Below are 15,444 nucleotides of genomic sequence, written 5' to 3'. Positions count from 1 at the left end.
AAAAAGTCAAATGGTGCAACAGGAAGCGCTCACAGCAGAGCTGTGCAAAGAGCAGAGCATCAGATCGTTTATTTCCCTTTTCAGCTTTCCACAAAAACACGACGCTTTCAAAAGGCCGTTAAAGGTGCATAGTTTCCACTGATTGTTAGAAATATGCACGAGTTAAAATTAGGTCACTCTCTACCATTATTTGAGCAGCTGAAAAGAAAAACAGCTCTGAGACCGACTCCTGCAGTGAGAACAATGGGAACACAGACACCATCATCCTCCCAGAGAATAACAACCGCAGCACAACACAGAGGGGAAGGCTCCTGGAACGTAACCTTGATAAGAAGGAGTTTGGAGGGAAGTTCTGTTTGATTTGGTTTTAAACTTATCCCAGTTTGAAACAAAAATTCACCCATTTTCAACTCCAGAAGTTTCAGTTCATCCTCGGTTCACTTCAATTCTTCTGTCGTGGAATTGATGGAATTTAGCCTACGGCGATGGGAGGATGGGGAAACCAGGATTCGGAACAAATATCTCCTGACAGGTAGCTTTCTAAGCACCCTCCTGTCCTCTTCATTAGGGACGGCTCACTGTCTTTCACTGCATGACAGGCAAGTGCTTTCACATTGACCCAGTGAGAGTATTTGAATGTATTCTTTTCTATTGTCAAAAGGGAACATGGGCACGGCATGCAAATGGGATCTGTGTGTGAATACACATGCACGTATACACAGATCAATGCCCACACGTACAGAAACCTTTGGAGAATGGAGCCCACAGAGTCACTGTCTGCCAGCAGACCCAAAACACTCGGTGAATTCCACCAAGCAAAAGTGGCATGAAACTTCCTTACACCACACATTAACTGTAGGTAAGCCCAGACTTAGCAATAATTGGCTGCAACTCACCTGAGGGCTAACCCCACAGTACAGACAGGGCAGCAGGCTGCAGCAGGCCCTTTGGCATGCTCCTGTGGCCATAATACAGCTCTTTAGAAGAGACCAGGATTTACCTCTTATACCACAGACTCCTCATTCCCTTCCTCATCACATAATCAATTGGGCAATTCTCTTTTTTTAGCAGCAGTTCCAGAACTAACAGGAGCTCCGTGTGATGCGCGGTACTTGAGCACACAACCCAAAAACCAAAGTCCAGCAGCGGTTCTAGTTAGACCCGAGCGTGGTGGAACCTCACCAGCCCGATACATTGGGATGTTCTATGTTCAACACATGGCCAACAGAGCCCACTTCAGACATCAGCGCAGCCTTACCTTATACACCTGCCCATATGTGCCATTGCCAACAAGCTCCACCAGCTCGAAGATTCCCGCAGGATCCTAGGAAAAAAGGAAGAAAAAACATTTAATAAGCCATACTTTGAACTTTGAAAAATAAGCATTCTACTAAGAGATCAACATTTTTCTCACTACTGTTTTGAGTGGTTTAAGCTTTTCTGACAACACAAGGATTAGCAGCACTGCAGTAACATTGAGCTGGGTGTTGTTAATCCACCCCGTGTGGCCAAACCATCCCTGTACCACACTGTGTTTGTGGACAAAGGAGCATGAGGGCTGGGGTTGGCCAAGGGAATGTTGGTAGGTTACCAGCTCTGCCACAGGAAAAGGAAGACCAGCTATCCAAAGCTGGGAGACAGTGAAAGGAAGCCCTCCATCGCAACACAAGATCTTGGAGATTTCACTCATCACAAAGCCTGGATCAACTCTGAATGACTTATGGCTCCAGAAGGCAAACACTGGGTCTTCATGAGGAGCTGACAAGCAAAGTGCAACATGCAATAACAGCACAAGTAAGTTAATCCACCTTTCCCCAGCTGCACAGTTTCAGGAACACCACAATGTACCTTTGCACACCTCTTCCCATAGGTCCAGCTCCCAGGACTGAACACCCATAGCACCCAAGCAAACAGAGCAGTATGGGGAAAACCCAACAAAAGCAGTCCAGCTGGAGCCCAAAAGTGCTATCCACCACCTGGAGCTGACCGAGTGCAGTTCTCCCCAAAAACAGATGGGAAAGGGAAGCAATAGTGCACCAAGTTTTAACAAACTGGGTGAGAAAGGAGGCGGGAGGGGAAATGACAGCAGCTGCTGTTTATTTTTTGAGTTTCTTTCCTTAGGGTTATTCTCTGCAGTGCTGAAACAACTCTGAAAGAGGCTTTTCAAGTGTTACAAGTATATCTATTTTTGAATATTCACTGGGAGATTAAGAGAGAAGAAAGCTGTGCCTAGGGCAGATCATTGGAAGACTTGGAGAAGCACATCCAGGGAAACAGCTGGCCAGTTCTGATAAAGAAACCCATTTTCCATGTTATGTTTTCCAACCTCTTTCCACAGCCCCCCCAAACCCAGAAGCACCCCTATCTGTGGGTCAACCCTTGTTCATGCCACACCATGGATGCCAGCCATGAGGCAGCCCCAGGTCCATCTGTGCCCGCTCGCTGTGTGGCTGCAGACCCCAAGACCTGGGTGAAGGCACACACATCACTGCCACCCTCCCACCTCGTTTATTCCTTGCGCTTTTGCAGGGGCATTGCCAAGGTAACAAGCAGCATTTCTGCTGCAGGAAGCGGCAGAATTTCTGCACAGCCTTAGCAACACGTCGGGTACGCAGAGGAGAGCGTGCTCGCTCCTCCCAGCAATGCAGTCCCTCCTTGGTGTGGCTTTTTTCCCATGCGATGGGCTCTTGGAGGGACAGCTCTGCTCCAAACAGTGCTCAGCAGCAGCGTGTTGCTAAGAGCCTTCCATGAATACACACTACAGAGGATAGGGCAGGGAGAAATCCTTCCCACTGAGCAAGAGACGAGCTTTGCATCTCAGTGGCTGCCGGGCACTGTCCGTGGGATCTGGGGGGATCCAGTCACTCCTGCAGAGCCCCAGCTGATGAGTGAAGAGGGGAAAAAAACAGCACAGCATGTTGAATGGGGGCTTTCAGCTTAGCAAGGGAAAGAAACACAGAGCGCACAACACTGGCTGGGGACCAATCCTGGCCAGCCAGGAGTAATCCCAGACCAAATATAGCCCGTGCTGCAGATACCATGCTGGTGCTGGCAGCAGCCCCAGGCTCCGTGCTCCTACCCTCCCAAGGGCTGGAGGACCACCCCTGCACGCTGCCACAAGCCTGTTTCCATGGCTTCACATAGACTATTGCTATTTTGTTGCTGTTGTTTAAACTGAATATAAAGCAAATAAAAGGAAAAACATACAACTGATTTATCTGCCTGTTTAGAAAAAAAACTGGAAAAGGTCGTGCTTTGGAAAACTGGAGAAAAGAACCAGCATTTAAGACAAACCCAGGGACAATTTTCAGCTTTACATGAGCATCATGCAGAAAACGGTCTGCATTATCGTAGCACCACTAGGCTCTGCTGAGAGACATACAGCAGCAGACAGGTCCTCCTTCCCCCTCCTTGGCTCCAGAACAAAGCACCAGAGCAGAGAGGCAGGAGTGAAACCAGCACTAGATAGGGCTGTGCTTTGGGCATTACAAAGCATGGGTGCTCTGCACAACAGAACACCCTCATTCAAAGCACTGCAAACAGAAATGCTTCTGCCTGACATTGTGCTGGTAAAGCTGCACATCCTGGCCCCCGGCAAGCTCAGTCCTCAGGCCCTGTGCAAGGTAACAGAAGGCCCAGCCCAATGTCTCAGCTGCAATGGGAAAGGAAATAGTCACACAGCAGCACCCACGGCCCAGGCTGCACAGGGCAGGGCAGGCTGACACCCAAACCCTCCTGTGTCACATCTGGCTCTGCTGCTGCAGCTGCACCAGGACAGGATGAAGTGTTATCAAGATCTACATGGCAGAACGGAGTGAGGCACAAAGCAAGGCAAGAGCACAATCACCTCCAGCAATACCGTGGAAAAACGTTCGTTGTATTTCAATAAACTGTGTATTTAAAATTGTTGCATTGCCAGAAAAGGGACTCCTGCACAGAGATGATAAAGCAGAACGCATCCCAACTCCAGTACCAGCACGCACATCCTTTTTGAAGCTCTTATCGGCGCAAGCAAGCAGCAGCTGGGCTCACAGCAGGAGCGCTCGCCTCGTTAAAATGGCTCCTCTCAGCGCAGCACAGACCTGCAGGACTGCATAAGGCAGCTCAGCTCTGCCTACACCTTCACGTCCCAACGAGCCCCGTATGCAAAGGAGCCAAACACTTTGCACCAGGAGGCAGCTAAGGGCTGCAGGGCTCACCTGGAGATGAGTGAATTAATAGATCGTCCGTATTCCGTTCCTAAATACTGCCGGGTGGATGCCCGCAAACATGAGAGCAAGGATGGAAGCATTTCTATGCAGGCTGTATCCCCAGCTTGCCCCTTCTCCTTGTGGGAGCCTCACTTTTCACCCCTCCAGCACACACTGAAGGAATTTAACAGAAAGGGTTATGTGAGGAAACAGTGGAGAGACGCTTGGGGGGGGGAGAGGGGGAGGGAGAAATTGACAGGCATGCCAATCCAACTTCTATTGCTGCGAAGGCACAGGAAGGAAAATGAGAGATCAGAGCCTCTGTAATCACTGTGCACTTATTCCCCCAATTCTGAACAGCTAATGACAACTTCCAGCAAAAAAAAATCATGAAGATAACCAGTCATTAAGCAAATGTTATAACCCTAGAGAAGAAAAACGCTCGGTGCAATGGAAAGCAGCACAGCGTTATGGGTCAGTGCATGACGAGCATCCCCGGGCACTGGGAAGCTGCAGAGCAGTTGGAAGGTTTTTCATCTCCACTACGAATAAAGCCTAAGCAAGTGACATTCCCAAACAGCACGATGCTCTGAGCCTCTGCCTTACAGCTCCCTAATAAAACACCCTCAGCAGGAGATGCTATTAAACTGATCAGGCACATTCAGGATCCAAAGACAGGTTTATAAAGCAGCTTGCTTGCTGCCCCTCAAGACCTGGGGAGCTCCTTCTGTGAGCAGGTGTCTGTGCTCAGATAAGTCCCACTGTTGCAAGGAGGCATTTCAGCCCTGGGAAGCACCAACACAGCCGCCTGGCAAACACCATTGCTTCTGACCCCACTGGGCTCCAAAGAGGGGAGAAAGCTTGTTAATTTTCTATGTGAGAAAACGCTTTCCTAGGAATGCATGAGAGCCAGAAAAGCCCTTCAGCAATGCAATTTGATACGTGAAATCGTCATATGGGTAATGTATTTCTGATTATGCAAAAACATCACTATGAGTAACGAGGACAAGAAACAATAGAACACGCTTTCACCCCCTATACTAAATACTTGCCCAGATTTTAGTTCCCAAGGCCAAATGTCCTGGCTGGGCCTCGCTCTGGGAAGCCACACTTCAAGGCAGCAAAGTCACTGTAGGCCATACACATCTGCCAAGCAATAAGACCTGAGAAATCTCAAGCTCTAAGAAGTCGGTTGCTGTTCCCTCTGAAAACACATTAACTCGCTCATTTTACCATACTTTTTATGTTGGCTTCTACAGCAGGAATTGAAGCACTTGTATGATTTGACAGAACAAGGTCCCGCTCCCCTTGGGGAAGCTACCCCAAATGGCACGCAGTTTAGAGGAAAATTGAAAGCTTTGAAGAGTACTTGAAGACGCAGTAGCTTTTTAATAATAAACTAGTTGTCTCTATCTCCAAGGCTCTTCTCGTTAACAACCCTGTGAGTAATACAAAGATGGACTGCACAAGCCAGGAGAGGATTGCTAATATACCTGCAGACAACAGCAAGCAAAGCAGGACGGCAAAGACCAAGGCAACAAAATACTGATCAAGCTGCAGAAAAAAAAAAGGCTGGGGACATTACCCTCCTGAGCTTTGAACACTTCCCATTGCACAGACATACCTTTAAGCCTGCACAACATTAAAAGCAGTGCAAAAAAACCTCAACAGGCTGCACAGTTATTTCTGCGCTAGTTTCCTTTGGTTATAACACAAGTATTTAAGCAGAGCGACACTGGACTACTAGGTGTTATTCAGTCCTCTCAGAGATTGCTTAGTCTCACGTCTTCTCCTAGCTTTGGTACTTTTCCCCTCCTTCGCCCACCCATCCATAGCCTCACAAAACAAGCTATCATCAATGCCATCTACCACTGCACCGCCTGCCTACTCAAGCAATACAAGCTGCTCCTCTTGGAAGAGTAATAAGGAGCTTGCTGAGGGTTTTGTTTTCATTCTGAAGATGTAGTTTGTCCTCCCTCACCCCCAAACACCCAGCTCCACATCTTAAATGAAGATGTTAGTCAAGAAACAACATTCCCATAGAGCAAAAGAAAAACTCTTGTCAAGGCTAAGCTACTAACAGGAGAAAGATTTCTCCACTTGACAGCTGAGAGAAGCCTATTAACAAATCTATTTGAACCGTTCCTCTTCAGCATCTCACAGGGAGCCCTTCCTCCAGCCCTCACTGAGAGTCACTTTGGGGCTTTGCCCACTTAAATCCCCCTCAGCTCCCCCAAGCTTCCCACATTCCTTTCCCCAGCTTCTTGCTTAGCACCAGCCACTATCCGTGCACTTCCTCCCCTTCTAAAATGTTAAGGCTGGCCAATAGCTTGCAAAAGTGGAATCAAGTAAGAACTAATGACCACACTGGGCTTTTCAATCAGTAAAGCTGGGTTACTCCAACTACTACCTATTCAACTGAAGATGTGTGAATTGGTAGCTACCAGCCACAACAACCCTGAAAGAAGGACAGGAAAATACACGCACCTCCATTCAGTCTCATTGGAAGGGACTGAAGCTGGTGGAAGAAGCCTGAGCCATGAATCACATGCATCACCAATAAGGTACCTCCATCCAGTCCTCATGCACCTTAAGCAAAAGTCAACAGGTTTTGACTTGAAGCACCACCTAACTTCCTCAAGTCTAACCATAGTAAGAAGCTGCTGATTGAGTTATTCAGTAACCACTGTGGTGAGGAATTTCTGCTTAAAAAGTTGACTTCCCCAAATTAAAGATGAAACCATACGATTGTAAAAGCCATACAGCACATCCCAGAGATCCCCAGGAAGGCTTCCACAATCACTTGCAGTCATGATAAACACTCCTTCCATTTCACAGGAGACAGTTCACCTAGAAGAGCTGCTAGTCAATCAGTGCAGAAGGACCAGCAAAAGCAGCAGTGCTGAATGAGCCCCGCGTCAGATGAATACGGCCCCAGCACAGCCAGCCACTTCAACGTACATCTAATTCAAGCACACAACCTCAACAGGACAATATATAAAAGGCTTGGTTAAGCTCAGTGTCTCTAAAAAGCTACAGAGCCAATTATAAATCATATCTATAGTCCCCAGAAGATCTAAGTCACTACCAGTATTGTGCCACTCTTCTCAGGACGCGAGACATCAATTAGGGCGCAGCAGCTGGACACTCTCCACACTGGAAGTCACTCATCTGCCATTGCAGACCAATAAGATAGTATTCCTAAATGTTTAGATCTTGTCTCTCTGAGAAATAAAGCCTCTCCTCTGCCAGCAAATGTTTGCATCAAGCTGATATTGCTACCTACTAGTAAATGCAGTCAAAGGTTTGTGGGTTCTCAGAGGAGCTGGTTTAATTACTTACCAGAGCAGCTGCTTCGGGAACTACAGCCTATTCACATACCACTCCTGGAGGCATACTCTGAAAGCAAGGTCACCAAAAGCAGAGAGCCCTCTCTAACACACAGGCAAAAAAACTCAGCATCCCACACTGCAGGTCACATTCATGGTTTGGCCTGTGGATGCCTGTAGGGGTGACAGCTCACTGCCAGGTGCATCTTTCCAACATGGACACTGCAGCCTCTGCAGCCTTCCCCAAGGACACCCCAAAATGATGGCCAATATCCTTTTAATATTTTGTTGAAAACAAGGCAAAGTCCCTGCATACACACCTGGAAGACATCACCTCATCGCTGCATTCAGACAAGGCAGGTGCACCAGCCCAGTTTTTACCCATCACCTGGTGATGGAAGAGCTGCTGTTCCAGTGCTTTCCCAAGAGTTTGCTCCCAGCCATCAGTTTGCATCAGCTCCTTATGTTTGGTTCTGTGAGGGCTGGTGAGCAGGAGGGGATCAGGTAACCCTCCAGCAGGAAGAGCTTCAAAACAGGACAATGCAGGGAGCAAATCACATCCAATTAGCCAGCATTCCACCAGTTGTAGAAGTCTGCAAGATGTGGCCAACAGACCGTAAAAGAACACAACTATACTCAACAAGCTCCCAAAAATATGCATTATGAACACATCTTCCATAGAAACGTCTCAACAGAGCAAAGTTACGATATACATATGTATAAAATTGAAGTGTATGTTGATTTCTGTGCCTTGCATCAGGAAACATCTTTCTCACCCAAGAGCAAACAAGGTGTGGGGAAGGAGGAGGGAAGGCTTTGCACCCTTCTCCTACATTTCACAGGCTGCCTTGAGGAAAGCCAGACTCCAGGAGCAAGAAGGTTGGATCCTGACAGTCCTTCACTCACCCTGGGGGAAGCGACAATACAAGATCCTGCCAGCTGTGTGCCAGAAGAACCACTCCAAGTCAGAGACAATCCACGCTCACTGAAATGATCCGCGATAACTTTTTGTCAGGTCATAAAGTGCACCCCATAGCTTCTATAGAAGACAAACTTCTGTGTGTCTTGCTTCTCAGTGGCTTGCATTGTAAAACGCTCTGGTAAATGTAGGGAGCTGCTTTTAAGCCTCAGTGTCCCAGCCAAGGGCAAGGATTATGTAGCTTAGTCTGTGTGAAGTGTGCCACAGTAGTTCTTCACCCAAAGTGAAACAGAGGGACCTTTTTCATGCATTCGAGGAAGTGGTTCTGGTTTTGCTCTGCAAGCCACTGTGACGCTCAGTGCATCCAACCTCTTGCTTCATGGGATCTGTTCGGCTCCCATCAAATTACAGCCCCATGACACCTCCCTGCATTCAGAGCTCTCTGCTTGCTCTGTTCCCTGCAGCAAGACACGACGTTACCTGTCCTCTGATAGCACCATGCTCTTTGCTAGGACTCCAGCCTTATCAGCTCGCACAAGTGGACTGGAACCATCAGCACAACACACACAGCAGGAAAGCAAGCCCTGCAAGACCACAGGTGGCAGCCTGCTGAAGACCTGCACAAAATAGGAAACCAGAACAGGGAGGTGCATTGCGGTTGGGCTTCCAACAGCACAGTGGCAACCAGCAGCAGCCAAGCCCTCCTGCGGGCACTGCGCACCCAGCCTGCAGCTCCCACCCAGCAGCACAAAGGGGGAACTGCACAGCCTGAAGCAGGATTTGGCCCATACACAGCGATATGAGTCACACGGTGCAGGGATGGGAACCATTTGTAACTGCTGCTAAATTAATTGCCATTGTTGTTATTTGATTTGCTAAAACCTCCAGGGCTGGATTTTATTTTAGAAAAAAATACGAACACATCAGATTAATCAACTTAAAATAAATCAGTTTGATTTATTTATTTCTGCTATATCTACTCCTCTTTAGGCTTGGCAAGTGGCTGCATTCTTTCCATCCTATGAAAGAAGAAGAGTGGGGGTTTTGGTTCATCATCGTTTTAAAGGAACCTCTGCAAAGCTCAGCGAGCACAAACCACAGCCCAGGTACACTGTGGAGAAGGACAAGTGCAAGGCTGGGGCTGTTCCCATTTGCTGCAGGCACCGGCCCTGAGCCCAGGTGCTCAGGAGTGAAGTGGAGAGATGGGTTGGATCTCCTCTAGCCAGCTTTCACCATCCCTGGCTCCTTCATAAGCAGCCAGCATCCTTCTCCCTCTGACTCCCTGCCCTCAGCTGCAGCAATGCAGCAGTGCCTCTGCTAGAGCACTCCAAAGAAAAGCTCTCCCATATATTATCCTGAAGAAAATTAATCTTGTGTTCCACAGAATATTAAGCGGATTACATCTACTGCCTCCAAGGAGAGGAATGTTGATTTCCATGTATCTTGTGCTATTACTCACCTCTATTAATTTTTCTACCAGCACAACGTTAGTCATGATGATTTCCTGTTATTCAGACCGAAGCCCAACTGGCACAACACGCCAAGCAAGGGCAGCGAGCGGGGACCTCTCCCCAGCTGGCTCCAATAAGCAGCACCAAAGTCATTCACCTGCCTACTGTAAGGAGAAACCAGGAGCCTGCATGCTCAAGAAGGCTCTATGCCCTTCCAAGCTCAACAAGACCAGAGCCACATGGAATGAGTGCAGCCCATGGACAGCAATGCAAACTCAGCCTGAGCGTTTCTGGGTATCTCACAAGCAGGTTTAAAGGCCAAAAGGAGCATTTTGATGACGTTGCACAAAGTAAGGAAGGAATGCAAGGCTTGGAAAATGGGCTTTTTTCTAGTCATGATACACAATTGAGAACTGGTTTGATAAATGGAGAGATTCATACTTTCCATTTCAATCTCACCGGTCTCTGCAAAGAGAAGCAGCTTCTTAACTCCAATTCCAAGGCTCCATCCTTTCTTTTATAGCACCTAGAAAAATCCTAAGACTACATAATAAACGTCAGAGCTGATAAGAAGTATTATCAGATAAAACAATTCACAGCTTTCCATGAGGGCAAGATGAAGAACTAACGGTCACAGAGCCAGATAAGGGTGTGCACAGCCAGAAATCAAATCCACACAAGAGCAGAAGCAGCAACACGTTCCATCTCAGGAAGCAAAACAAGCTGCAAAATATCTCATCTGCATTAGTGCCCAAGACACCACACCTGTACCTTTCACACCACTCTATCTGTTTTTGATCCTCGAGCCCACGAGCTGCTCTCCATGTACCCAAGCCTGGGATGGTTTTCTCTTTGCCTGCAGTCCCCGGAGACAGATGAGGGACTGCTGGCGACTTGTACAACTCAACCATGACCCCATGCTCTGCAGGGCCACCCTAAATCCCAGCAGAGCTGTCTGCAGCCCTACCCATGTCACTTCACCTGACCCAGCAAACCTCAGCTCCAGACTGCTGCACAGCCCCAGGCTACAGCTACAAAGACAAATGACCATGAGATCAAGATGCCCTTGTAATCCTTCTCTCCTCTGAAGACCTGACGTATTGGAAAGGAATATTTCATTCTGCTGGTAAACCAGTCCAGCTTCCAGCGTTTGCACAGCCTGAAAACATCATGAAGCCAGGACTGAATTGTTGCTCTAGGTCTGGGTGACAGCAAGCACCGAGCTAGCACAGTTCATGCTGTAAGAAAACTACATTAGATCTCTGCAACTGAATCCACCAGAAACCTGATACTGAGGCAAAACCCTGTTAACAACAGCACCAATCAAGGGCCCTGACAAACCCCTGCGCCACATTTTGTCAGAGCTCCAGATTGTTAGTGATACTAAAACCGGTGGCAGGCTGTCGGTACCAGGTCTGCATCAAGGATTTCCCACATCAGCTGCTCTAAGACAGAAAGAGATGAAGTGGGCCATCCCCATCACTGAGGGCTGCTTTGGCTCTAAGTCACAACACTGGTCTTCCTTTTCCCTGCCTGACTGTTGGCTGCCTGTCTTGGTGCACTGATCTCAGTCATATATTCATAACCTGCTGGTTATCTCCTCATCTGATTGATTTCCTTCCTGAAAATTGACAACTGCAAGTTATTTCAATTCCCCGGTGTCCCAAACCTCATTCTGTGTTGGCAAATGTACAACGAATTCATTTATTGAAAGGAATTTGCTCATCAAGCTTTGCTAGCACTGAAAGCACACCTTATCTAATCTTAGGAGAGCATAGTTTAATGACAAAAGCACAGGTTGAGAGGCCAGAAGGTTTGACTTCTACTCCCAACTCTGCCATGGCCGCAGCGCCTGCAGTGAATGCAGACAAGATGCCTGAACCCTCACCTTGATTTCCCATGCTGTAAGACTATCTGAGCATTCCTTTCCTCACAGGGGATCTTATCTGTAAACTCCTCATTAGCATCTGCAAAGAGTTATGCATCTCCGGATGCGTTTAAATCCAAGTATGAAAGAGCAGAGCAGCAGCACTGGCCGCTGAGGCTGAATTCACCCTCTTCAGTGCGCTCAAGCATTGCATTCCCCATCTGTGCTTTGGGAGAGCTTTACATTCCTACTATCTATAGGAAAGCAAAGGAAAAAAAAACCAAGAAAACACACCACTACTATCCCACAACAGCTGGATGTGGAGATGAGGTAAATGCAGACCCAGCGTGTTCCCACGGTCAAAGAGCAGCTCACGGAGCCTCGCTTACATGGCAGGTCCTGCTCTGCTTTGCCCCAGTGCCCACAGCCTTTGTGGGGCTCTCCCAGCCCTTCTGGGAAGATGCAGAAAAGGCTTCTTCTGCTATTAATAAAAGCTTTCATTTGGAAAACAACTATCAAGCAAGGTAATATTTCAGATCTTCCAGGGAGGAAAGGAAGTCACCCCATCCTGCCCCCTTCCCACTTTTCCCACTTGCCTCAGCTGACATTCCAAGCAGATCACGCCACCAGCAGCAGTGCCAGCAACAGCACTGCACGAGCTGGGGCTGTCCCACTGCACTAAGACCTCTGCTCCAAGACGGATCCAAGTGGGGTACAGCACAGCAAAGGACAGGAGGTATGTTTGCTCCAGTCCAACCGCATGGATCAGCACCGTCTCCGAGGAGCAGAACTTGGAAAAAACATAAGGAGAAGGCTAAACTCCTTTTAAGAGAAGAGAAAAATGTCTTATTGTTCCATAATTAATGGAAAGCAGAAGAGGTTTTATGGACTCGTTGAGAAACAAGAGGGTGAGTATTAGAAAGCACAGTTCAGTATTTCATAATCACAAGGTGAGCTGCTTGCATAATACCAAAAAGGAACGTAAATGCAGATATCACAAGGCCGTTATGAAACTTGGGTTTTAAATGCTCAATAACAGAGTAATTGAATTTCATGAGTGATATATTTATTATTTCTTATTCTTATCTGCAAAGCAAATGCTGCTGCCTCCAACTGAAGGACCCTGGTGAGGTGCACACATGATGGATGACCCTGCTCCCATCACCCTGCTGCACCCAGGGTCCAGCCCACCCCACAGCCTTGATTCCAGCTCCATTCCTGGGGGGGCTTCAAGATCACACCAAAAGAGTCTGTGAACCTGATAGGGGCGGAAGAATGAGCAAATAAACCCGAATACAACTGCACTGTGAGAGTTAACTACTAAACCCTGAACAAGCTTCTAGGTCTTCATCCCCAGTGCTTTTTGACATGAGCATGTGCTCACGTGAATTGCTCCAGTGTGAGCGGGACACACAGCCTCCCCTACAAAACACATAATATAGAGCAGCAAAATGTCAGGGAAATCAAGGGCAAATGCACACAGAAGACAATCCCTCCCCCTACTATTACTGCTATTTTTAGGCGGCCAGATTAGCTTGCAGCAGTGTTTCTTGGTTCTGATAATGAGCAGGGCTCTTGCATCTCCTCCTGAGGACACTTTCTCTGCTGGCCAGCACTCATGCGGGCGCTTTGCTTTAAACCAACTGCATGGAAGAGTTCACATGAAATGGCAAAAGTAAAACCACAACTTCACGTGCAAGGCTCTGGGCAAAGTGACTCTGGCTTTGAACACGTGTCACATCTCCTTCATTCACCACACTGCTTAATTCTCATTTATGGGGGAAGGGGACATGATAGTCTATCTACCTACAAGGCATCCCTACCTTTGAAGAGAGGGGATGCCTGCTCTCAATGGAGTAGGACATAAGAAAGGTTTATAGGTACCCTTGGGTCCTACTGCATTGCCAGCTTCTCTTCATAATGATACATTCCTCCTTCTACCAGGCAGTTCTGTTGCTAAGGCACAATGCCACAATTTTCTGCAACACAACCACTTGCATATTCAGTGTCCTTTGGTTGCTTCTTAAGTACTTAAACCTGCTGCTCCAATATCCTGTGCCAGCCAGCCTGGTGCAGAGGGCAAGAAGACTGCAAAGCTGGTGACAGCAGTGTGGGACAGGAGAGCAGCAGGTTCACCAGAAAGGAAAGCTCAGGAAAAATAAATAAACAAAAGTCCTCAGTGAGGAGCAAGGTGTCCCCACCACACAAGAGGACAGAGCTGAGACTGCTCAGCCTCCAAAGCTGTGCCCAGGCTCTGAGCCACTTATGGCTTCCCAGTGAGCTCCTGCCCAGGGCCACAACACCTTCCAGTCTGTCTCTCTTTCTTCTGTGGATCGTAAAACCACATTTATTGAGGAAAAGCAACAGTCCAACATGCAGAACCATTTAAGTTGCCTAGTAGATGATTAACAGACAGGTACTCAGTCAATAGCTACTGCAGCACTCCAGATCATTCACAGCCATAAATGCATCCTGCACCCTCTTGGCAGACGTCAGAGGTGAGTTTGCAGGGAGGCTGCACCCATCAAAGCCTTGGCTGCAGGCAAGGACCCAACCATGGGTCATCCCTTGGCTTCCAATCCCCTCATGGTGGTGGATTTTGTTCCAACCATCCTGCTTCACTGTTACACCTTGGCCATGCTGCCAGGCTATCCTGTAGACCCCAGGCCAAGCCCTTGCCAGGCAGACTTTGCAGAGGTGGCCATGGCTCCCACCCTCTGACAACACTGCACTCACACAGGAAGGCAGAAGGCTCTTTAAAACAGAAGTGAAAGTAGTGTTCCTCCTCAGGAGCCTTTGCCTTTTCATCTCAGGGTCCCCAAGAGTCCTGTAAAGGTCCTACAGAGCTCTAAGCATCGGCAATTTTTAAGCAGCAATATCCTGAACACTCTTCCTTGCCCTAGCTTTTATAACACACAACAAATAAGTTATTGGGATTTGGCACTTTCTCCTTTAACAGGCCACCATTAACAAGTGACTCATATTACACTGCACTGTGAGTCATCTCAGCAGAGGTCACCATCATAAGCGACAGCGATTCCTCAATTATTTCCTTCAAGCTGAACTAAAGGTATACTGTTATGCTCATTTTACATCTGCTCTCTCCTACTTTCCCATCCGCTGTCTCATGAGAAGCTTGGAGTTTTCACCTTATGGCCCAACCTATATCCAGAGGATCCATTCCACTGCAGTATAGTCACAAATATTGGGCATGCAAATGCGTTTTCAGCTACGGCACAGAATGACTTCTCCATCCCTCCACCCAGTGTTGCTTATCTGGTGTTAACAGGTCGCTGTTCTTCCACCTTCTTGCTTTTTCTACTTTATAACGTCCATTTTCCATCAACCCAAGGCTGGTTCAGAGCTCAAACACAATCACCACTGGGCAGCCTCACCAAGTCAGTGCCTCCAAGAGCAGGTGCAAAGCACAGCAAGCAAAGCCTCTCTGAACTATGCCCATCTACACGTGACTAATAAGAAGCTACTACAAGCTATGAGCCGAACAGGTAGAAAAGAAGTCCTTTTCAGATTCCAGTTAGCTAGGCAGCCCCACATTTCAAAGGGAGCACTGAGCAAATTTATGCAACTCTTGGTAGAGCATTTCCAGCATTGAACTGAGACGCCGGCAGGTGTCTTGTGGAGACAGAGCTCCCCAAACACTAAATTAGGAGAGGGCAGCTGAGATCCC

At 47.8% G+C, this 15,444-nt stretch overlaps 1 protein-coding gene across 13 annotated transcripts in view; it reads right to left on the bottom strand.

The window, feature by feature from the left end:
* Positions 1 to 15,444, bottom strand: part of TNIK (TRAF2 and NCK interacting kinase) — a 122,886-nt gene that overhangs the window by 100,007 nt on the left and 7,435 nt on the right. For all 13 annotated transcript variants that reach the window (XM_085513294.1, XM_085513298.1, XM_085513295.1 and 10 more), the window contains exon 2: positions 1,259 to 1,324. In XM_085513294.1, coding sequence (XP_085369420.1) covers positions 1,259 to 1,324 — 66 coding nt within the window. The remainder of the gene's footprint in view (positions 1 to 1,258; positions 1,325 to 15,444) is intronic.

The sequence above is a fragment of the Coturnix japonica genome, chromosome 12 (genome assembly GCF_054131305.1).
Source record: "Coturnix japonica strain WE chromosome 12, WE-NBRP24, whole genome shotgun sequence".
Taxonomy (NCBI): domain Eukaryota; kingdom Metazoa; phylum Chordata; class Aves; order Galliformes; family Phasianidae; genus Coturnix; species Coturnix japonica.
The sequence above is the reverse complement of the archived record's forward strand: the minus strand, read 5'-3'. Positions and strand labels throughout refer to the sequence as shown.